The 25,845-nt window shown below is 42.2% G+C and overlaps 1 protein-coding gene across 1 annotated transcript in view; it reads right to left on the reverse strand.

Moving 5' to 3' along the window:
• Positions 1-24,771, reverse strand: part of PLCXD3 (phosphatidylinositol specific phospholipase C X domain containing 3) — a 156,569-nt gene extending 131,798 nt beyond the window's left edge. The window contains exon 1 of the mRNA XM_073346169.1: positions 24,618-24,771. Coding sequence (XP_073202270.1) covers positions 24,618-24,720 — 103 coding nt within the window. The 5' untranslated portion in view covers positions 24,721-24,771. The remainder of the gene's footprint in view (positions 1-24,617) is intronic.
• Positions 24,772-25,845: the final 1,074 nt, after the last annotated feature.

Below are 25,845 nucleotides of genomic sequence, written 5' to 3' on the forward strand. Positions count from 1 at the left end.
CAGGAATTATTTAAAGGTGAGAGTAGTTCAGTTGCCTCTATACCTCTCCTTTTAAAAATCACGAGTAATTTTCATAATCCAATAAACCTACAGCCTCCCTAGCAACATCTCAGCTAATCTGCAGTGTCCTGTCTGACTGTGATGTGCAGTGTGGAGTTAAATTTGGAACCTGTGCAGTGGAAAGTATTCAACTTTCTGAAAAGATTTCATCTGATGGTTTACTCATTCAGGGAGTATGTAAGCCAGTCAGATTTTAAATTAGATGAGGAAAAGGTTAAACATCTTTTATCACAAGTGAGGATATTAAATCAGGTGGGTAGGCCGCTGAACACTGTTCCGTTAATTGGCTTTAGGTTGCATTACCAGAAAACCATCATGTGATTTAAAGCCAAAAATTTAAAGATGACAGAATTTGTACTTTTAAAAAGATTTAAAATATATTTAGTTTCATATTGAAATAATGTCAGCTCTTAAATGGATTTATCATTCTACTCCACTTCAGGAGGAGGGACATTTAAGCAATAGTGACGCATTTAGGAAACTTTGGACCTGATCTTATGACATGCTGAGCACTCTCAATTCCCATAGGAGCTGAGAGCACAGAGTACCTATCAGGAATGAGGCCTGTCATCTGTTGAACAATGATCAATTAGGGGAGAAATAGCCTTAACTTTTCCTCAAGCCCTAGAAGACAATCATTTGACAGGTAGAGAATATCTGAGAAAGGGATGATTATTGCTATTATAAATGTAAAAGTTAGAGTTTGATTTAAATATCCTTTCATATAACTAAACAAACAGAAATTGTTTCCTCTCTTCATACAACCCACTGCTTTTTAGAGCACAACATGCATTCTGCTACCTAGCTATACCCAATTATGAAATCGCATTCTTGCTATAAAATATCCTAAACATGATCTTCGTGATTTGGCCTAAAGAGATGTACAGCACCATTACAAAATTATGCCACCAGCACATACGCATTTGTACATGAAAATATATGCACAAGCTGTTCCTCACCAAAACCCCTAGAGCAGCTGTTCTCAAACTGTGGTTTGGGACCCCAAAGTGGGTTGTGACCCTGTTTTAACGGGATTGCCAGAGCTGGCGTTTAGACTTTCTGGGGTTCGGGACCAAAGCTTGGGCCCTACTGCCCAGAGCCAAAGCTGAAGCCCAAGCCCCACTGCCTGGGACTGAAACCCCCAGCTTCAGCTCTGGGTGGCAGGGATCAGGTTACAGGCCCCCCCACATAGGGATGAAGCTCTTGGGCTTCAACTTTGGCCCCCTCCCAGGGCAGTGGGGCTCAGGCTTTGGCTCCCCCACCCAGGTTGGAGAGGCTCAGGCTTCGGTCCCCCTGCTAGGGTCATGTAGTAATTTTCATTGTCAGAAGGAGTTCACAGTGCAATGAAGTTTGAGAACCGCTGCGACTACAGGAAACTACCAAGGATTCCAATTACTGACTTGCTACGTGAGGAGAGGGGGGGAAAATGTTACATTGCATTTGTTTCCACTGATTTATTGCTGTCATGACAATATTACTATATAACTGATTGCTGAGTTCTTTGACACTATAGATGTATTCCAGCTAAAGACAGGCCCAAACCAAAATCCCTAATCATAGGTCAACTGAAAATCCTGCTTCCAAACATGTCCTACATACTAGGAAAGTTGAGACTGAAATCCAATCTTTACAATTTAGATTCATCTCTCTTTCAAAATATATTCTTGTGAATTTCAATGGGGCTCCAAGCTGGAATTAAGGACTGTACATGAGGATCTGTTTGCAGGACAGGACTCTAAAATTATAACTCTTTTGAGCACAGAATGAGCTAGGATAGAGGTTATTCTCACTGGAACAGATGGCCTATTAAATCTAAGCAGTATATAATCAAAAGTGTCTTAAAAGCAGAAACCAAATTATATTTAATTAAAAGCAGGAAGAAACCCCTCCTCCCCCCTCCCCGCCATTAGAGCGTTGAACATGATGAATAAGACTTTTAAATAGAAAAAGCTCTCTGCAAACCCACGGTTTTAGTTCCCATAACCTTAACTTGTTTGCTTTCTATAAAGTAGGATTTTATCATCATTATATGGCACACTTATTTTGAGCACTTAAATTATGCATGTGTGGCAATACAAATACAATGTAGCAAAACAAATATTTTGTATGAAAGGTGTGATACAACTTTAAAAAGTTACAATACACAATTACAATTGCAGAGTTACATCGTAGCAGAGGAAAAGAGGAGTTTGGATGCACAGACAAGGAGTAAAGATGTTTTCAGCCATGATTTGAAAGGAGATGGGAAGTCAATGAGGTAGGAAGACAGGAATAATACAGGCTAACATCATGAGATTTTATGGAGGGTCAGAGAAGAAGCCAATTCTACTGGAACTAAGTCAGCGAATACGGAGTGGACAGAGACAGAGATGCATTAAATAGGCAGCTCTTATTTAAGAGAAGTAAGGTAGTTCTGAATCAGAGCTGACAGTAGATGGGGAGCTAATGAAGGAGGCTGAGGTGATTCTGCTTTTTTAGGAGATCTGAGGAGGCAGGCTTCATCATTCAGAGCATGCTGGAGTCTGGAGAGCTGGGACTCAGAGAGATGATTGAGAATGGAGATTAATAGCGAAGGCAACAGAAAAATAAGCCCTGGCTCAGGATTTCAGCAGAGGTGGAAATTGCGGTAATGGCAGAAGGAGAGGTGTTGACAGACTGTTTTACAAACAGGGCAGACGTGAGAAGAGTACAAGAACAGAGGAGCGAGAACAAGGTTACAATTAGTAGAAACAAAGGGGGGGGGAAGGGTCAAGGAAGAAGAGAACAGAATTTTTGAAGATGATCATTCATTTATTGTCTTGAAACAAGAAAGCACTTCCCCGGGACAAGAGTAAATTGAGACAAAGCCATAGCATAGACTGAAAAGGAAGGAATGATTGTAATATAACAGAAATATATGTATCACTTGATCACCTCAGTGCAAGAATGGTAGTTAACATTAAAGGTAAGAATAAATGGGGAAACTATGTATGTGTCAAGTTTCTAAAAAAGTATGAATTATCTGCTATTCAAGCTCAAAGCAAAACATCTGAACAATATTTAGTAGCCGATTTCCCCCCCCCCCCCTTCCATTCTTTGGAAATCTCAAAAATGGCTCAACAATTTGTCTTAAAACTTTCCAAGAAGTTTCCTCACTTGGCTGACAATATGTATGAGAAATGTCCACTCAAGAGGTAATATTTTTCAACAGTTATAAGACAAGTAATATAAAGGACTGAAATTAAAGTGTCATCTGAAACAGAGCTACAGTGCGGTTCATGCAATGCTACATAATGCATAAAAACCAGGTAAAATACAGCTACAGTAATACAGGCGGCCTATTCAATGAAGAACCAAATTAGGCATAACAGCAGCCATACTGCGTCAGACCAAAGGTCCATCTAGCCCAGTATCCTGTCTTCCAACAATGGCCAATGCCAGGTGCCCCAGAGGGAATTAACAGAACAGGTAATCATCAAGTGATTCATCCCGTCGCCCATTCCTAACTTCTGGCAAACAGAGGATAGGGACACCATCCCTGCCCATCCTGGCTAATAGCTATTGATGGACCTGTCCTCCATGCACTTATCTAGTTCTTTTTTGAACCCTGTTATAATCTTGGCCTTCACAACATCCTCTGGCAAGGAGTTCCACAGATTGACAGTGCATTGTGTGAAAAAATAATTCCTTTTGTTCATTTTAAACCTGCTGCCTATCAATTTCATTTGGTGACCCCTAGTTCTTGTGTTATGAGGAGGAGCAAATAACACTTCCTTATTTACTTTCTCCACACCAGTTATGATTTTACATATATTTTATATTCAATCAAATCCCCACTTAGTCATCTCTTTTCCAAGCTGAAAAGTCCCAGTCTTATTAATTTCTCCTCATATGGAAGCCATTCCCTACCCCAATAATTTTTGTTGCCCTTTTCTGAACCTTTTCCAATTTCAATATATCTTTTTTGAGATGGGGCAACCACATCAGCACCCAATATTCAAGATTTGGGAGTACAATGCATTTATATAGAGGCAATATGATATTTTTCATCTTATCATTAGTCCCTTTCTTAATGATTCCCAACATTCTGTTCGCTTTTGTGACTGCCCCTGCACATTGAGTGGATATTTTCAGAGAACTATCCACAATGACTCCAAGATCTCTTTCTTGAGTGGTAACAGCTAATTTAGACCCCATCATTTTATATGTATAGCTGGGATGTTTTCCAATGTGCATTACTTTCCATTTATCAACACTGAATTTCATATGCCATTTTGTTGCCCAGTCACCCAAGTTTTGAGAGCTCCTTTTGTAGCTCTTTGCAGTCTCCTGGGACTTAACTATCTTGAATAGTTTTATATCATCTGCAAATTTTGCCACCTCACTGTTTACCCCTTTTTCTAGATCATTTATGAATATGTTGACTAGGACTAGCCCCAGTACAGATCCCTGGAGGACACCACTATCCACCTCTCTCCATTCTGAAAATGGATCATTTATTCCTACCCTTTGTTTCCTATCTTTTAAGCAGTTACCGATCCCTGAGAGGACCTTCCCTCTCATCCCAAGAGAGCTTACTTTGCTTAAGAGCCTTTGGCGAGGGAACCTTGTCAAAGGCTTTCTGAAAATCTGAGTACACTATGTTCACTGGATCCCCCTTGTCCACAGGCCTGCAGACCCCCTCAAAGAATTCTAGTAGATTGGCGAGGCATGATTTTCCTTTACAAAAAACACGTTGACTCTTCCCCAACAAATTATGTTAATCTATGGGTCTGACAATTTTGTTCTTTACTATAGTTTCAACCAGTTTGCCCAGTACTGAAGTCAGGCTTACCAGCCTGTAACTGCCAGGATCACCACTGGAAACATTTTTAAAAATTAGCATCACATCAGCTTCTATATCAAAGGACTGGAGGATACCTAATTTAAATGATAGGTTACACACTACAGTTAGTAGTTCTGCAATTTCACATTTGAGTTCCTTCAGAACTCTAGGGTAAATACCATCTGGTCCCGGTGATTTATTACCGTTTAATTTATTAATTTGCTCTAAAACCTCTTCTAATGGCATCTCAATCTGGGACAGTTCCTCAGATTTGTCACCTAAAAAGAATAGCTCCAATATGGGAATCTCCCTCACATTCTCAGCCATGAAGACTGATTAAAAGAATTCATTTAGTTTCTCTGCAATGGCTTGATCGTCCTTGAGTGCTCCTTCAGCATCTCAATCATCCAGTGGCCCCATTGGTTGTTTAGCAGGCTTGCTGCTTCTGATGTACTTAAAAAAAATGTTTGCTATTACTTAGAGTCTTTGGCTAGCTGTTCTTTAAATTCTTTTTTGGCCTTCCTAATTATATTTTGACACTTCAATTGCCAGAGTTTATGCTCCTTCTATTTTCCTCACTAGAATTTAACTTCCACTTTTTAAAAGGATGCCTTTTTGTCTCTCACTGCTTCTTTTACTTAGATTCCCCTTCCTATGTTATTTAATTTGGGGTATACATTTAAGCTGAGCCTCTATTATGGTGTCTTAAGTTTCCATGCAGCTTGCAGGGATTTCACTTTCAGCACTGTACCTTTTAATTTCTGTTTAACTAACTTCCTCATTTTTGTGTTGTCCCCCTTTCTGAAATTAAAAGCTACAGTGTTGGGCCACTGTGGTGTTTTCCCTGCCCACCAGCGTGATGTTTAATTTAATTATATTATGGTCACTATTACCAAGCGGTCCAGCTATGTTCACCTCTTGGACCAGATCCCATGCTCCACTTAGGACTAAATCAAGAATTGCCTCTCCTCTTGTGGGTTCCAGGGCTAGCTGCTCCAAGAAACAATCATTTAAGCACCTCGAGTTCCCAGTCTTGTGTCTGTCATTATCCAAGCATGTGACGGCTGGCATAATATAAGAAACAAATAATGCTGCAAATTATGATGTGTACAGGAGGCCCCTCCCCAAACCCCCCCCCCCCCCGAAACTGTTTGAAATTTACTTAGAACACATGGAACAAAGGATGAAGGAATGGCTTCTAAAGAAGTATATCATTACTAGATGTTCAAAATGTAGGGTATTCCTCAGTAAAAAGAATATGAACTTCAAGCATCCCTATTATTCTTGAGCTCCCATTCATTTCCCACAATGTATAAATATTCTTTCCAAAACACACAAAATACCAGAAACAAATTAAATCAGTAAAATAAGAGAAAGATTATTAGTATGAGCTTGAAATGGCTACACAGCTCACAAGGAATGAAGGAGATGTGAGTTATGCCAATCATACCAAACCAGTCCAGTAGAACTTTTATATCTCACTCTTCTATGTTTTTCTATGCCATGCTCATCTGACTGCCTTCCAGTAGTGCATTAGACAACATGACTACACATCTGTCACGTTTGTTCTCTCATCCTCTCTCCAGAGGGAGCAGCAGGTGTAGTGGAGTATGGTTTTGTTTTGTTTGTTTATTATTACATAAATAGACCTGTTCCTCTGTGTTTATCTTAGAGAAAGCAATTTGCACTTTTTGAAACAGAAAGTGGCGAGATTTGTGATGGTCATTAGTTTCTAGGGGCGTTCAGTCCAGTGTCCTGGACTACCCTCCAAAGGTTCTGTATCCTTCACAGACAAGCTTTACTCATATTGCTGAGAGTTCCATTGTGCCAAAGGAGTGAAGTTGGTGACCACAGTCTTCGTCCCAGAGCTTTAGACAGTCTTTTAGGTAACTGGGCCTCGGCCATGGAGCACTTTGAAGATAAGGACCAATACCTAGAACTTGATTCAAAGTTCTATGGGAAGCCAAGGTACAGCACAGAAGACAGATGTGATATGTTCATGGTAGCTTGTGTTGCAAGAGAAGTGCTGCAGCATTTTGTATTAGTTGGAGTTAGTTCTAAGTGCTGAATGTTTCATGCCCAGATATATCACATTGCTGTAGTCCACCAGAGATGCCAGCTATTTGTCAGTCAGAATGGGACATTCTCCTAGCCACCTAGAGATAGTAGAAAGCATTACTCCCAACTATTACAATATGAGAGCTCAGCAAAGAATGTGTACTCCTAGACTACTGACTGAATTGACCAACTGTAGATGTAAACTTTCAATCAGAGGAGATTGCACTGTGGCTATAAACTCCTCAGAATATTGTCCTCTGCACATCAGCATCACCTCTGTTTTGTTGGATTCAGCTTCAAGCAGCTCTTTTTCATCTTCCATGAGCAGATCTTGTTCAAGCACTGAACCATCTTGGTGCTAGTTGTGGTGAAGGATAGGTAGTGTCAGGGGCAAAGCTGACTCCCAGCCTGGTCAGAACCCAGCAAGTTCAGTTGGACCCAATGAGCCCCCTCCAAATAGCCGTGCTTCCTGATTGTGCATGGGAGCCATCAGTTTGCTACTTGAGTCTTGCAGCAGCAACTCAATGTCAGCCACACCTACAGCTGCACTTGCCCTGCTCTCAGTTCTGCTTCCTGTCATTGCTCCAAGCCCTGCTCCTGCTCCAGCTCCAGACTACATGCTCCATTCCAGTTTCTGATTCCTGGCTACACCCAGACATTGACTCTGGCTTACCTTTAGGCTTTGATTCTAACTCTGGTTCTAACCTTCAGCTTGGCACCTTGAGCCTGACTCTGGCTTCACCCTTGAATCAGTGCCTGATTTCTGGATCTACACTTGCCATTACCCAAATTGCCATCACAACCACCTGGCAAGCTTCTGGTCCATCCATTAGGTAGGCTGCCCATGCCCCGTCAGCTTACAAGTAGAGCTGTGTCTCATCTGCATATTGCTGGCATTTGAGTCCATGGAATCTGACCAGTTCACCTAGTAGTCACATACAGATGTTGAAGAGGACCAAAGAGAATTGATCTTTGTGGAACCCCAAAAGTGAGGGGTTTAGTAGTGGAGGTGTAGTTTCACATCACATCATTGGTGTTAGGATATAGATATTCAGGCCTGTCTGCAAAGGCCTGTGCTTTAAGAATTTAGGTGTATTCTTATCACTTGGCTAATTATAGAGGTATAAAAGAAAGAATCAAAATCACTGTCTGCTGGTGTAAGGGCCTTCTCTTACTGTGACAGTCTGAGGCCCTGTTCTTAGGCTAAGGCCTTTGGCTAAGCAGCAGAGGCAGCCATAAGCTGGGAAGTGAACGGTCACATCCTCACATTCCAAACTAGTCACATTGAAATAAGGTGCTATTGGGCTGTTAGGCACTATCAGGACAGGATTGTATTCCTATCACCTCCAGAGAAAGGGAAGTGCCTAGAAAATGTAAAAGGAAACTTAGTTTGATAGCATCCTGTCTGGCAAGAACTCACTTATCAATAGCTGGGATGTGAAACCCTCACTTCTGTATTGTCTTGTTTCCACTATATGGAAAAAATACAGTTTCCACTGTATTGTCTTGTTTCCACTATATATTGTCATTATAGTTTCCACTTTGCTATTGTTTGTCTGTATAATCTCTGTCTGGTTCTGTGATTGTTCCTGTCCGCTGTATAATTAATTTTGCTGGGTGTAAACTAATTAAGGTGGTGGGATATAATTGGTTACATAATCATGTTACAATATGTTAGGATTGGTTAGTTAAATTTCAGGAAAATGATTGGTTAAGGTATAGCTAAGCAGAACTCAAGTTTTACTATATAATCTGTAGTCAATGAGGAAGTGAGTGGGTGGGGGTAGGGGTGGGCGTGGGCACGTGGGTAAGGGAGATGGGAACAGGGAATGGGGGTAAGAAAATTGGAATCATGTTTTGCTAAAGGGGGAAATGGGAACAGGGAATGGGAGTAAGGAAGTTGGAATCATAGGATCATAGAATATCAGGGTTGGAAGGGACTTCAGGAGGCCATCTAGTCCAACCCCCTGCTCAAAGCAGGACCGATCCCCAGTTAAATCATCCCAGCCAGGGCTTTGTCAAGCCTGACCTTAAAAACCTCTAAGGAAGGAGATTCTACCACCTCCCTAGGTAACGCATTCCAGTGTTTCACCACCCTCTTAGTGAAAAAGTTTTTCCTAATATCCAATCTAAACCTCCCCCACTGCAACTTGAGACCATTACTCCTCGTTCTGTCATCTGCTACCATTGAGAACAGTCTAGAGCCATCCTCTTTGGAACCCCCTTTCAGGTAGTTGAAAGCAGCTATCAAATCCCCCCTCATTCTTCTCTTCTGCAGGCTAAACAATCCCAGCTCCCTCAGCCTCTCCTCATAAGTCATGTGTTCCAGTCCCCTAATCATTTTTGTTGCCCTTCGCTGGACTCTCTCCAATTTATCCACATCCTTCTTGAAGTGTGGGGCCCAAAACTGGACACAGTACTCCAGATGAGGCCTCACCAATGTCCAATAGAGGGGAACGATCACGTCCCTCGATCTGCTCGCTATGCCCCTACTTATACATCCCAAAATGCCATTGGCCTTCTTGGCAACAAGGGCACACTGCTGACTCATATCCAGCTTCTCGTCCACTGTCACCCCTAGGTCCTTTTCCGCAGAACTGCTGCCTAGCCATTCGGTCCCTAGTCTGTAGCTGTGCATTGGGTTCTTCCATCCTAAGTGCAGGACCCTGCACTTATCCTTATTGAACCTCATCAGATTTCTTTTGGCCCAATCCTCCAATTTGTCTAGGTCCTTCTGTATCCTATCCCTCCCCTCCAGCGTATCTACCACTCCTCCCAGTTTAGTATCATCCGCAAATTTGCTGAGAGTGCAATCCACACCATCCTCCAGATCATTTATGAAGATATTGAACAAAACCATTCATGTTTGGCTAAGGGTAGGAATGGGAACAGGGACACATGTGTAAGGCTCTGTGGTGTCAGAGCTGGGAAGGAGGATACTAAGGAAGGAAACTGGAATCATGCTTGCTGGAAGTTCACCCCAATAAACATCGAATTGTTTGCACCTTTGTACTTCGGGTATTGTTGCTCTCTGTTCATGCGAGAAGGACCAGGGAAGTAAGTGGGTGAAGGAATAAGCCCCTTAACAATTGGGTGCATCCCTCCAAGAAGAACTCAAACCATTTTATTACCTTACCCTGGACCCTGCCACCCCTCTCTGGAAGACAGCAATATCTCATGCTTAACAGTGTTGAACACAGCAGAGAGGTCCAGAAGCTGAGACTAGATGCCTGCTGTGTTCCCTCTAAGCTGCGCAGTTGGGCGGCCACCCAGGAGTGATGCAAGTGCTAATTGAATGGAGAGTAAGCTTATTAAATCTGTGAATGACATCAAGCTGGGAGGGGTTGCTAGCAGACTGGAGAATAGAATTAGAATCTGAAAGGACTTTAACAAGTAAGAGAACTGGTCTGAAATCAACAAGATGAAATTCAATAAAGACAAGTGTGAAGTACTATACTTGGGAAAGGGGTGGGGGGAAATCAAATGCAGAAATACAAAATGGAGAATAACTGTCTGGGCGTAATACTGGTGAAAAGTATCTGAGAGTGACAGTAGATCACATACTGAATATGATTCAACATGATACAGTTCAAAAACGGTTAATATACTCCAGAATTATGTTAGTAGGGGTGTTGTAAGATAGATACGTGAGGTAATTGTCCCACTCTACCTCTTGCTGGTGAAGACTCAGCTGGAGTACTGTGTCCAGTTTCCATTTTAGGAAAGATGTAGACAAACTGGAGAGAGTCCAGAGGAGAGCAACAAAAGTGATAAAAGGTTTAGAAAACCTGATCTATAAAGGAAAGGGTAAAAAGAACTGGGCATATTTAATCTTGAGAAAAGATGACTTGAGGGCGGACCTGATAATAGTCTTCAAATATGTTAAGGACTGTAATAAAGAGGATGGAGAACAACTGATCTCCTTGTGCACTGAAGGTAGGACAAGTAGTAATCAGTTTAACCTGCAGCAAGAGATTTAGGTTGGATATTAGGAAAAATCTTTTAACTATAAAGATAGTTAACCAGTGGAACAGGTTTCCAGGGGAGATTGTCTAACCTGTTCTTAAAAACCTCTGATGACAGGGATTCCACAAACACCTGTCAGGGATGATCTTAGGTATATGTGGTCCTGGACTGAATCAGTGGATCTCAACCAGGGTACATGAACTTATCTAGAGATGTGTCTAGTTTTACAATGGCTACATAAAATGCACTAGCAATGTCAGTACAAACTAAAATTTCATACAGACAAGGACTTGTTTATTCTGCTCTCTGTAGTATACACTGAAATGTAAGTATAATATTTATACTCCAATTGATTTTATAATTATATGGTGAACATTAGAAAATACGCAATTTTTCAGTAATAGTGTGCTGTGATACTTTTGTATTTTTATGTCCGATTTTGTAAGCAAGTAGTTTTTAAATGAGGTGAAACTTGGAGTACACAAGACAGGTCAGACTCCTGAAAGGGATACGGTAGTCTGGCAAGGTTGAGAGCCATTGGACTAGATGACCTCTCAAGGTCCCTTCCAGCCCTACATTCTTATGATTCTATAAATTCTGACGATGACACACGTTATTAAATCATAAGATTTTTTATAAAGACTGTTTCTTATCTCTTTCTTTACTTGTGAAGCCACAAGTCTAACTGTGCAAGACTTGTAGTGGCAAATGTAGCTCTGAAACTGAGGAGCCTTTGCTTTTCCGTGTACTGCACCTTTATTTTCTCTCAGCTCTTTCCTCCCGTGCCCTTATACTCTAAATCCCGTAGTTGCTGCCAGATTTCTCACGTTTCTCCTTTAATAATGAGAAAGTGGATCTTTTCTGAATAAAAAGTAAGTCTCATTCAGAGAGCGCACAGTGCATGTCTCATCCAAAAGTGCACTGAGCTCTCAGAACAAAATGGCTACTAAACGAGGTACCGAATATTTGTACGCAGAAGTTTAAAAAGAGAGGGTCACAAAACAAGAATAAAATTTCTCACACATACAATTAAATACAGATACGTTTAACCCTACTCTAAAATAGCCTATTAAAAGAACCACATAATAGTGTCACAGCATTAAAGAGAAAGACTTGAAGACTAGAAAAGGAAGCATTGTAAGTATCTTGTCTGACCTCCAGCGCAACACAGGCCAGAAGCCTTCCCTGAATTAACTGCTGCTTCAAGTTCGACTGCTGTGCTTGAACTAGAGCATCTCTCTTAGAAATAGATCCAATCATAATGTAAAAATTTTCAATGATAGAGAATCTACTACAACCGTCATTAAGTTTTTCCAGTGTTTAATTACCCTTACTATTAGACATTTACCCCTTATTTCTAATTTCAATTTGTCTAGCTTCAGCTTCCAGCATTGCATCTTGTTACGCTTTTGTCTGCTACATTGAAGAGCCCTTAATTATCAAATTTCAGTTCCCCATGTAGTTCTAGACAGAAGATTAAAAGGCATCTTGATCACTTTGATAAGCTATATAGGTTGACCTCCTGGAGTCTCACTATAATACACATTTTGCAATCTTCTGCTCATTTTTGTGGCTCTTCTCTGAACTCGCTCCAATTTGTCAAAATCCTTCTTGAAGTGTGGACTCTTGAATCATCAACCTCCCCTCTTTACCACCTGTTTTTTATTTATTTATACACACACACACACACTACAGCTACTTTTACCTCCCTTCTAAGTCAAGCTAGTCTTTTCAAGGTGGAAGCATGTATTGTGTGTGTCCCTCTCACTGAAAAGCTACAAATTTCCTTTTTCCAGTGGCGCAAAAACAGTGCCAAAGTATCCACCCCTGGCCTCATGTAGCCATCAACATATTATTAATACAAGTTTAGCAGCACAATTCTAACCCCCCCCCCCAGCAAAAGTTTCATTAGTCAGTGTTAAAGATATAGTAACCTACCTTCTTTTAAAATAAACAACCTTAATCCCTCAAAAAAATTATGCAACTTTTCTTAAGATCAACTGATTCGGGTATTTTTTTAAAATAAAGATAGATTGCAGAAGGGGTAGGAGAAGTATAAATTTCAAAGCTCAGAACATCTCTAGCGTAGTGTAGTCTTCAGAAATAGGTCACCTTTAAAAAACATCAAAGCCTAGACATGGCCACAGAGAACATCTTACCAGCAGTTCCTCCTTATCCAAACTGATGACATTCCAGCTCTGCCTCCTCTAGTAATTGCAACTGTAACAGTATGGCATAGAAATGAGATGTGTCCTTTAGGTGGGTGGTTTCCACAGAATTTAGGGCTTTTCAGGTCAAACCAATTACTTGGAAACCAAAAGGCAGCCAGAGAAGATCACAGTGTGCTGGTCTCATGTGTTCCCAGTGAGAAGCCATGGTGACATATTCAGCACTATCCACACAGATTTAAGGTGTGAACTGCATTGCAGCTGACTAATCTCAAAAAGTGAGATGGATGAGGGTAGCAAGATCTGCACCTGCTAAAAAATGGTTCAACCTCCAACAGTCCCAGCTACCCACGAGCCTGTATCATTCAAGGGCAGCTGAAGACCTTACACTGTGTACTTGAGTTACCAACATCAGGCACACACACTCAGTCAGAAGGGAGGTATATAGACACCACGTATAAACCTTAAACATGTCACTAATGCAGGACCAAATATTGCTCATGCCAGGTCTTAGTCCAGACTAATTTTGGTGGGACAATTACACAAACTGGGGGGTAAGGCAGAACAGAAAAGATCTTGTGATATGTTATATTTAAGGCAGCTCAGAGATTCAGAATATTAGAAGTAGCTCAAGAGAGATAGATTAATAAGCAGAGTGCAGGTGAGGTGGTAAAAGCTACACGGCAAATTAATTTATCCCATGACTAGCACCTCTGCACTGCATGTGTACATGCAATACCTCAAGTCACATTAAAACTAGCTACACATTCACTGATATGTGTATATAATCAGTGGGCGATTTCTTAAGGGCATGCTTTCTATTGCTGAGTGCTTACTTTGTTGCAGAACATTTGTATCCAGAACCCAGATAACAAGCTTTGGGCACATTGATATTGTTGAATAAATAAGTACAATATTTAATCTAGTTCTACTGGTTTGCAGACACAAAGATTCAAACCACCACCTAGACTGGTTATCTAACAGTATTCTTTACACTGGCATTATCAAAGGCAGAGAAAGTGACCTAGACTACATTTTTTAAAACCAGGTACAAAGTCCATTTTACTTTACCTTTACTACCAAACAAGACAGAGTTGTTTTGGAAACAGACTTATAACTTTAGTTGGGTGGATCTTCTAATATGAATGGTAAATTAACAGTATCAGAGGAGGTATAAACTAGGACAGACTCAGTGGAATATATCCATTCTGAGTGCTCCATGCAGTTACCAACAGGAGATGAAATGTGCATATTTTGCTTTCCAGTAGTTTGAGATTATTTTCAACTTATTACAAGTTGCAAGTTCCCTCTCCTGGGTATGATACTAGTGGAAAATTATAATTAGGTATGTTAGCATAGAGTCTTTCAGAACAAAATAGATATAGACTTCACCACAAAATGCTGGAGGAAACGCCATGGTATAGGGGATCGTCTTAATATTTGCTGGGATCATCCCAAATTGAAAGGTTTCTGGTTGTTAGAAAGTTGACCCACCAGTTATTTCAGGGATATATCTCCTAGTTTACCATTACTGTGGTGTAAGAGAAGTGTCCAGATTTTAGGAAATCAAACAGATACCCAGTTAGAATTATTGAGACTGCAGCCAGCTAATCTATTTAAAACAAGGTAGTGGCAAAATCTAATACCGACTCTAGGAATGTGATTGACAAGAATTTAAGTAGTGAAAAATTGAATGAATCACTCCATGTATTAGCTTAATAAGTGACAGAGCAAATGTGAGAACCTTGTAAAAGATAACTAAAACAATTACTGTAACTCAAACTATACTGCGGATTGAATACATCTGTAAAATAGATTGTTGAAGGGAAACAATAACAGTTATATACATGCCTATGCAATTAAAACACTGTATCTAATTCCAAGCAACAAGAAATTGTACTGATACTTGCTAATAAATCAGCAGGTTTCCTATTACACTGGAGCATCTTTTGTATTGGATAAGTTATTATAAATCTATTAGGGAAGTGAAGGTAATGTTAATATTTTGCTTCTTGTGACAACAGCGTAGGAATAAATATTCAGGCTCTGAATTAAACTCTAATCTACTCTGCTGTTTAAAATCAATACTTCACCAGTTGCCAAAGAAGTTTAGTTCCAATCCGAAAGAATAAAACTGCCTCTATTTACCAGAAAATGAAGACAGGAGGGAAATAAATTGAGTTGCAAGAGATTTTACCCATTAGTGACTACATTTTGATTTCCTAAGACTTAAGAATTCACAAGTTTAAAAACCAAGAAGATTTGTAGTTTTTGCATCTGCACATTTCCTTACATAGCGGAAGTACACCTGTCCAAATATTTAACAGTTATGTGCACTCAGATTTAAGTGTTAAAATGTGTATGTACTGGGAAGAATTTGCAAGATGGCAATATGAGCTCCTGGATGTTAATTTCTTCTCAATGAAGTCCTATGTTTGACTTTCAAGTAAAGCCTATGCAGTGTCGTAGTAGCCATGTTGGTCCCAGGATATTCAAGAGACTAGGTGAGAAAAGTAATAGTTTTGATTGGAGCAACTTCTGTTGGTGAGAGAAAGCTTGTCTCTCTCACCAACAGATGTTGCGCCAATAAAATATATTACCTCTCCCCCCTTGGCTCTTTGAAGTCTGTCAGTTATGGAAATAATTCCATGGAAATAAATGTTGGATACAATATTAACAGCAGACTTTATGATTACAATTTTGGTAGTGCTTAAGTGTGCTAAGCTCTTTCCAAACACTAAGGAAGACACACACTGATCCACAAATGTACTTAGGCACCTAAGCCCGAGACATAGATGCCTAAATCCCAGTTTTAAGTAGGGTTGCCAATTTTGGTTGGATGTATTCCTGAAGGTTTCATCACATGACAATCTTTAATTAAAGATTAATCTTTAAATCCTGGAGTGCTTACAACCTTGTTTTATGCTGCACTGAAAACCACAAAACTGCCACTCAGCTACCCTCTAACCCTGTAGGTGCCTAAATTTTCAGGATGAAAATTCCCTTGGTACCTACATTTCTGGCTCTGGGCATGCACACTACTGCCTCCCTGTAGCATCCAGATGCTTATCTTCCACCTAAGCCCCAGAGAGGGCCATGAACCAAGAGAAGATAGGAAGTTGCAGGCCTGTCTTGTCCATGGGGCCCCAATCTGGCAGGCATACAGAGATTGCCTATTACATTACATTGCATTCAAAATTAGGGTAGTGCCCACATTATTACTTTTAGCCTAGTGGTTAGAGCACTCACCTGTGATTTGGGAGACCCAAGTTCAATTCTCCCCTCTCCGCCTGAGGGAGAGAAAGGAAGTGATCCCTGTTCAAAGCCTATGTCTCTCAGGAGAGTGTTCTAGTCATTGATGGACATGGGATATTCTGAGGTCATGTTCCCTGAATCTCTCCTGTTGCAGCTGTTTCACTATGGATCAGTAATTAGTTATTTAAGGAGGGAGACTGAATCCTGGGTCTCCAACCTACTATGCTACAGAGTCATTCTCTCTATGGCCCAATGACTAAGTCTTTATATCAAGTTGAACAACTTCAACAGGAGAGACCGTGAGAGGCTCACATCAGAACATGCCACAGCTCAGTGGCTAGTACAGTCTACTGAGAGGTGGGAGACCTGGATTCAAATCCTGTCTCCTCATCAAAGGAGGGAACTGAACCCAAATCCCAGTTGACTTCTCTAGCCACTGGCCTAAAAGATGTAAAAAGAGCAGCAGTGGCCCCACCTCCAGCTGCTTTGCGTGGTGTGAAGTAAGCATGAACTTGTTCTCACAAGAAATTACTTAAGTACCTAAGCTACCTGACTTCAAAAGAGGAGTTCCCAGGTGTGGATTGCAAGCAGAAATTGGTGACTCCCAGCAGTCTAGACTTCCAAGATAAATTCTGTCAGAGGGTGCTCCATCAGCAATCCGATGTGTCACACTGCCTAGCCAGTTTCCATTATCTCAAAAACACACCCAAGCTGTTTGCCTTTCGTAATATGGTGGGCTTTTTTAGGTGGGCTTTTACCAAACATTTCTTCTACAAACCAGACATTATACAGACATCTTGCAGCAGAAGCTCTCCACACACCTTCGCCTCTTCATACAGCTTACCTTGTGAGCTCCTCCCTCTAGCTTCCTGTTTCTTCTACTTACATCCTCCCAATTCTATCATTAGCTCAGTAATTACCACCCTGGCACTCATAATCCCCCAACAGAAAGTGACTAACAGCCTCCAGCTGGACTTACAACCTTCTTCATGCCATAGCTAGAACTATCACATACCTCCCTGCCTCCTTCAACTGAGAACCTCTCTTGCCTCCTAGGGGTCTTCTTCACTGTTTAAGCCCTACCCTCTTTATGAGGTTGGAGTTCTAATGGGGCTTCTTCTGCCCTTTCAGATCAGCCTTCCATAGGCCACCGGTGACGGTTTCCTGCCTTCCACCCACAAAAAGTACACCTGAAGATAGATGTTTCCACCACACATTTGTCTCAGCCTGTAGGTCATAGCTAGTTACACCCCACTGACCTTAACTCTGCTTTCTTTTACCCCTGACTTGTAAACAGCCAAGTAAGTTGCCCCTCTAGAGATGCAATACCTTGGTCTCGGTCCTCCTCTCTCTTATCTTGTCCCTGACTCAGAATTATCATAGTAAGTTTGCCCATGAAGGCCTCATTATTAGGACCCTTCTCCCTCTCTGTAGCATGCCCCCTCTCTCAGGCCTTGCTCACAGTTTGTTCCTCCTGGGAATCAGCCAAGCCTCTGCCCTCCTTCTTCTCTAGGTGTCCCTGCTCCAGTACTTCCTGATCCACTGCTCCCTTCTCAAATTTATCTCCACCCCACCCAAGTCCTTGTTAATATACATCTAAGGTGCTTTTGTATTATCCCTGGAGGGCTATATCATAGAATCATAGAATATCAGGGTTGGAAGGACAGGAGGTCATCTAGTCCAACCCCCTGCTCAAAGCAGGACCAATCCCCAACTAAATCACCCCAGCCAGGGCTTTGTCAAGCCTGATCTTAAAAACTTCTAAGGAAGGAGATTCCACCACCTCCCTAGGTAACGCATTCCAGTGTTTCACCACGCTCCTAGTGAAAAAGTTTTTCCTAATATCCAACCTAAACCTCCCCCACTGTAACTATATGGAGGGTCTTCATTCAGAATTACGCATTCAGGCCCATTTATTGGGGTCTCTCCCTCCATCTTTTATCCTTCTTACTCAAGAAGTCTAGTCTATCCCTATCATGACCACACTGGGTAATGACTTTATTACACCTACTCTCTGCAACTTAAGTCTTCCTTCCACCTCTACAGGAGGACAGCCAGAGGGTAAGTTTTCTTTTCCCCCATGCACACAGTGGATGGTTATTGTCACCCCTCTCTGTTGCCAGTGCGGTTTAACTTACAACTAGGGAACATGCAGTTGCTGAGTCTACCACTCCCTTTGTGGCTCTCCAGGTTACTCAGATGGGAACAGTCTTTATCCCAGACCCACCTTGTACCACTTGCCTATCCACAGAGCTCCATGAACCCACAGTCCATGTATAGGCAGTTTCTGTGTCCTTTCCCCCTGTCCACTGGTAACAGACTACTGTACGGGCAATTGCGGCACCCTTGTTCACCCCTCACCCCTTCAACCTGTTCTTGCCAGGTTTTCATGAAGGAGGTTTCTCAACCTTCTTTCCCCTTCCCTGGTTGTGGGGGGAAAGGAGGGGATAGAGTTTTCTACATGGGAAGTCTGCTTCCACATACTCCTCTATTAGTTTCACCACAGCCTCTAATGATTCTAATGATTCTGGCTGATGCCTCTGAACCTAGATTTGCGTGGCCTCGGGGAAACTTTGCATAAAACTGTTTGTTCTAGGACAATAAAGTCCATTAGAGCCTCTTTGTCTTTCCTCTGCCTGCCTGCCTACCCAGGAGTGCTATTCTCTCCATCTGCTGGGTCTTCTGCATCTCCATCTGTTACTTGGCTAGCCAGAGTAGCATTTCCTCCCTCGCATCCAGAACCCACTACCCTCACGTGGGTCACGTTCCCTCAACCAAGAGTGTTAAGGACCCTAGACTAACCCCCACTTGTCACAGGGTGCTCCCTCAGCTACCTGGTGTGTCACGCTGTCTAGCCAGTTTCTATCCTCTCACAGTCCTGAACTCACCCAATCTGCTTGCCTTTCACCTCTTATACCTTTTATTGCACAGTTCTTTTGCAAACAGAACATGACACTAGCCTATTGCAGCAGGGGCTTTCCACACAGCTTCTTTCCTTCATACAGCTAACTTTCTGAGCTCCTCCTCCTTGCTTCCTGTTCCTGCTACTTATATCCTTTCAATTACTTCATTAGCCTAGTAACTACCACCCAGGTGCTCATACCCGCCCCCCAGTGATCAGGGTGCTGCTGCTAGCACTCTGTCACAGAGGGGTGGGGCTTAGGACACAGTCCTTTCATCAGCATCTCCCATTGGCTAGTTCAGGTGGCTCCCTGTCTTGCATGCTGGCTTTTGTGGCTCTCTCTCCCCATTCATTGCACAGGAAGCCTAATCCAGACTTTGTGGATCCCATTGTTGTTCCAGTGATTTCCAAAGTACCTAAAAGTTAGGCATTGTGACGCTGAGCATCACAATGCTTATGTCCCTTTGTGGATCTGGGCCACAGTCGTGTCCCAGGCTTCCTAAAGATGATACTTATTTTTTCAAAGAGTATCATTAGCTAACACCAGCATTTCAAAATTAGAGATTTGGATAACCAGATGTGCTTTGGGATTGTTAATGCTTTATAGGAGCAAAGGGCCAAATTGCAGAGGGTTTGATCTTGTGCCAATGAAATCCATGGGAGTTTTGCATTAACTTTAATGAGAGCAGGATCAAGTACATAGTTCTTAAATGAGCAAGAGCTCCTTTTGAAATCAATGGGAATTTTGTTCAATTAAAGACCACAGAATTTGCTCCATAGTTGTTAATAATATTGGTGCTGTCTGGCACGGTTAGCAGATTCAGCAAAGCAGTCATAGATCAAACATACATGGAGACTGAATCACCCTCACATTCCTAGAAATAGCTGTTCCTAAAGAGTGTTGACGCATGTTAGCAGGGAGGAAACTTGCATTGTTACTGACTGTGCTGCACCTGATCTCTGGACAAAGCTACACGAGGAAAATTAGTACCAATTTTACTGCGACATTTCAGCTGCAGTTGCTGGAAAATGGCATGAAATTTCTTAGCACAGATGCCCCATTAAAATCTTAAGGCTCTTGTGATGTCAGCCAAGTAACCACTACCCTTCATGAGTATCAAATGTAATTTAATATGTATGGAAATAAATAAATTTGATGATCTGCTCAAAACTAACACAAATATCTCTTTAAAAAAAAACAAGCCCTGTATTTTGAAGGGAAACTTGGTCTGTAAATGTCCCTATACATTTAAAGTTAACTTATTTATCATTATATGCAACACACTGTGACAACAACAACAACCAAAAGCTATTAACAAAAAATAATAAGCAAGTTTTTTATAACACAAGCACAATCTGACCTAGTGATTGGTACTTCATAGATTTCCATAGCTGGATATTAACGCCAATACCAAAAATGCTGCAGAAGGTAAGCCATTTAGGCATTTTGTATTGTGAAGACAGTGGGAGACCCAGGCAAACACACCACAAAAATAGAGGCACAAACTGTAAAGAAGAAGAAACTACTATGATGTGTAAAAACAGAAGCAAAAGACAGAGGGACACTAGTAAACAACAGTTGCAATTACATTGACTTGAAGTACCTTTGACTGGGGATACAAATGTCATAGCACTGGCAGCTAGTGTTTAGGGCTTGCAGGAAATGAGGTAAGAAATGTTGACATTTATCATAAGTGTTTACTGGGACACCTAAAAGCCATTATAATTTACATTAGATTGTTAGAGCCCTAGTACAGTACCAAAGGACATAACAGAAAATTTCCCACAAATCAGGCTTCCTGTTAATCCCAGAACCATCAGGTTGATCTAGGTTTACCACCTTGATTAGCATTTCAGACTGCGACACCAATTTGGGCATCAATTTAGTGTATTGTTAAATAAAATCTTTTGATGAAAAAAAGAGAAGGAGGTGGGGAACAATTGCTCTAATAATCATGGCAAATCACGCATTGTGAGCTGTCATTCTTTACCTTATTCGGTTCAGGGACCAGACTGACATTTTACATGAGATGTTTTTGAAATGCTATAGAAAATGAAGTCACATACTGAAACACAGTATTTACTCTCTCTCTCTCTCTCTCTCTCTCTCACACACACACACACCATAACTCACAGTCAAAACTGGGATTTTCAGATATGCCCAGGGAAATTAATTGCCATCCATTGAAATTCAATGTGCATTGGGCACCTAACTCTCTTAAAGTCCTTTGAAATTCCTAGAATACAAGATTACTTTACACCAGTAGTTTATCATGATTTTAAGTGATAGTGCATTTTACTCTTGTATTGCCCCTTTTACTCTGGTAAAGTAACACAAAGAAACAGTATTTCTCAAGGAAATTGTGTGTGTGTGTGTGTGTGTGTGTGTGTGTGTGTGTGTGTGTGTGTGTGTGTGTGGAGTAAGAGAACTACCTCCACATACCCACAGAATATGTATTTGTTTGGAATCAGCCATATACAGCAGTAAATAAATATTATGCAGCCAGTGTTCCTGTCTGTACAGGGGCAATACGATGGAATAAGGTACCATAATTTAAGAGAGAGACATAACAGTAGCATGGACTACGCTAGTTTACCTCCTCAGTAGTTCACCACCATTCATGTGCCATATAGAGAGAAGCGCTATTTTCAGAGCTTTACTATTTTCACAATTTCATCTCTTTAGCTGTGTTTAAAATCAGTGGATTTATGCCAGTCCTTTTACAACGTAATTGTGGCATCCGAATGACTCATTTAGAGAAGACTAACCCCTGTTCTACACAACAGGGTTAGGTTGACTTAGCTGTGGATGTGTCTTCACTTAAATTTGGCTCCTGCTGGCATAAGTGCCTCTCTACACCAATTTAGTAACACCACCTCCCCAAGTGGCATACAGTCACAGTTGATCTCATTTGTCAACACAGTGCCAGTGTAAACATTGTATTGCTTATGTCAACTGTTACTGGCCTCTAGGAGCCATCCCACAATGTCCCCACACTGACAATACAATTGATACAAGCACTCCTGGTGAGGATGTACACTGCCGACACAAGGAGCCAAGCATGCACACAAGCAATGTAACAGTTATGGTGGCTGTAAGCTGACGTAAGTTAGTTGACATAATTTTGTAGTGTAGACATGGCCTAGCAGAAGAAGACATTTAGAACTAGTCAGTCCAACATATCCATACCTCCCCCGCACCACCATTTTTAATGGCAGTGGGTTTTTTAAGTTTGTCCGTTGGGGATACTAGCTGGAATGGGTGGGAGGAGAGGGATTCTTTCACGATCTTTTAAAGAACGGAAGCAAAAATTGTAATCAGACTGACAAGATCATTTTGAACATTTGTGTATAGCAAACTAATTGCATGACATATAAAGAAAGAGGGATACATCCTAAGTTACACTGAAATGCCTGACAAATCCAGGCTATACCTATATATGTAATATCACTTTAATAATAAAAATGCATGTCACTAATGCCCATTAGATGCTTAATCTCATTTGGTTTTCAAGCATCCAAGTCAATACAAAATCATGTACTCATGTAACCACAAGGCACTCATTTCTGGTGTTATCCCTAAAGAGTTCATTTCTTTAGAAATCTTATAAGCATGAGTAGCACAGTGTTAAGTGACACACCCTGCAGACTATCATCTTCTGCTGCAGCGAATTTAGTTTGTCAGATATTCCACATGTGCAGCCCTTTAATACGACAAGTAGCTACAGGGATTCAAAGGCTGTGGGTTGAACCGTTGGTCAGGTACTTGAGGAACAGCTTCAAAAAGAGAGAAAAGGGGTGAGGGAGATTATTGGGTTTTTTAAAAATTCAGACTAATGCAACTGGCAAATAAACATGTTGCAGCCCAGTGAGCTGTTAACACTCTGATAGGGCAATTAATTTATTAGCATTTAATAGTCACCAGTTAGCATTTGCTGAATACGAATGCTTTTTATTTTTTGGTAATTGTTTTGGTGGTATTGCTTCTCCCCCCTGCCGAACATTCTGCCACACCAATCCATTTCAGTCACGTAATTATTGAGAGAACACATTAGCATTTCCAAAGATCTGTCTGGTTTTTACCTTTGCTCTGTCTGGCTGCAAACCCTCACTGAACAATGAGAGTTCAGAAGCAGGCAAATGTGGCATATTCCTACTACAGCTCCTATAAAATGACAGCCCAGTACTTCTCACCAGCTCTTGTTGATTTTGAACATATACTATATACTATACATATACCATATACTATAAAGCCCTTATATGCTCTCACAAAACTGGTACCCTGCATTTGACACTGCCTTGGCAGTCGAGAGGGTGTAATAATGATACTGCTTTAATAGTCCTAAATAAGTTCTCTTTCAATTTCCAAAGCTGAAGATGCTTTGCTAATTACAGCTCATTGATCTGTGGGAGATGGAGGCGCAGGGGTGGGGCTGAGCATTAAGGATAGTCAAACAGTTTAGCACTCTAGATTGTGCCGGTCATTTAAAAAGTTAAGACAAAGTAATGTTTCCTGTGTCCTGGGCTGTATGAGCTTCCAACCCATAGTGAGTCTTTTACAGAAGGATGTGGTAAGCATGCAGTGTCTTTCTTTCCCTCAGTCAAACTGACCTGAAGAAAGTAAGGCTTGTCTCTCTCACCAAACCCAAGTTGGTCCAATAAAAGACCCACCTTGTCGCTCTAACATCCTGGGACCAGCATAGCTACAAGAAGACTGCATACAGGAACCTTTACACATACTTCATACAAGCATCAAGCACAGAACAGGAGTTCACAGCAATTGCTGGCTCGCTCTCCCACAGCCACACAAACACACGCGCTTCTGCATTTCATTGAATAGCTGGTTCCCGTGCACATCTGCACCAGATCACCCCAGGGCCAACATGTCAAGCAGCCCTGCCGGGGAGAGCAGCTTTGCTGCGGCTGGGGGGCTACCCCGAACTTTCCTCGCCTCTTCTCGCCGGGAGGGGCTGAGTCTCTTTAAGGGAGACTCGAGGAGAATATTAATGGCTCTGGGAGGGTCTGGCAAAGAAATCGCCAGATCCATCCAATTCAGTGTCAACAAGGAGGAGGTGAATGGCCGTGGTGGAGGGAGGATAGGGACCTGAGCTGCAAAACCATGGCGGGGGGGGGGCATAAGGGCACGGAGAAGGGAAATGAGGGGGGGACAGACCCGGCTCCACAGGCACAAAGGCTGCTCAGAAAAGCAGTCACCTTGCAAGCAGCGCTCCGGGAGAGATTTCACCCCTCAACCCACCGAGGCAAGAAGTGGAAATGCAAGAGCTCGCCCCATTTCTCAGCGAAGGAGGCTTTTCTTGGCACATGCTAGTTCATATCGCCATGTAATAAACATGACGGGGATGGGGGGGGGAACAAACCACCCCGCGTAGCTGCGGTCTCCTACCTGGGATGGCTAGGTTGGTGAGGGGGAGGCTGTGGATGCTTTCTGGCAAAGTTGCCATCCAGTCTGCGGATGGCAGCTCACTCTTCCCTTGGGATGAAGCCATGCTGCGGCTGCGGCTGCTGCTGCCTTGGCCACCGGAGCCCTCCTCACTCCTCTGCCGGGCAGCCTGACTGCCTGTAATCCCCGGCTCGCTCCTCCCGCCCTGCCGGCGTCGACACTCCGCTCTGCGCCACACCCACGGGATGGCGCAGACACATGCTCGGGAGTCCACACGCTCCCGCCACGCAGCCCCCGGGCTCGGCTGGAGCTTGTGCGCTTGGTCACCGCGCCGGCTTGAACGCCGGCCCTTCCACCAGCCACTTTGCCTTGCATGTTAACCGGGTCCACGCTGCTGCCATATGCCTCTCGCTGCCCCCCCCCCCCCCCACTTTGTTTGCTGTTTCGGCCTGACTCGCTGGAACCAATTTACCCTGCTTCTGATTGGGATTTTTGCTCATTCATGTTTCATCAATGGCGCAGAATACTTCCTCCCTCAGGGGCTTGTTTATTTTTCTGGTCTGTTTCCCCCTGCTCCTCACAGAGGCTTCTGCTTCTGGGGCTGGCCCTCTCCAGAAGCATGATTTTCATCTCCCTCAATCTGTCTCCTCACAGTGAGCTTCTTCCTTTATTTAAAAATAAGAAGCTGACATCATCCTCTTTTGTTCTTTGATCTTTAGGGCACAACTCAGGGTTGCCTCTTCTGCACTTCATTCTGCGATTAAAAGGATGATCTAAGTGTCTGTTTTACATCGAGAGGGGTGGTGTATGTTCATGAATGAACTCAAATACCCCTTTCAATATATCGATGTGTATAGCAGTTTAGGTGGGGGGTGGAGACATAACTAGGACACCCCCCTCTACACTTGGGCATGGACACTAGTGGGGAGTGTTTAAACAGGAGCAGGCATGAAGCCATCAGCCCTTAAAAACCTCCATCTAGCACACATCGAAGGTTTCAGCAACACAGGCTATCCACAAGCGCATAGAAACATAGAAATGCAGGGCTGGAAAGGACCTTAAGAGGTCACCTAACCCCAGTGAAGGGGGCTGGCAGGACCATACATAGACCATCCCTGACAGGTGTTTGTCTAACCTGTCCTCAAACACCTCCAATGATGGAATTTCCACAACTTCCCTTAAAAGCCTCTTCTAGAGCTTAACTACCCTTAAAAAGTTTTGTCTAGTATCT

This window comes from Lepidochelys kempii, chromosome 5, assembly GCF_965140265.1.
Source record: "Lepidochelys kempii isolate rLepKem1 chromosome 5, rLepKem1.hap2, whole genome shotgun sequence".
NCBI classification, from domain to species: Eukaryota; Metazoa; Chordata; order Testudines; family Cheloniidae; genus Lepidochelys; species Lepidochelys kempii.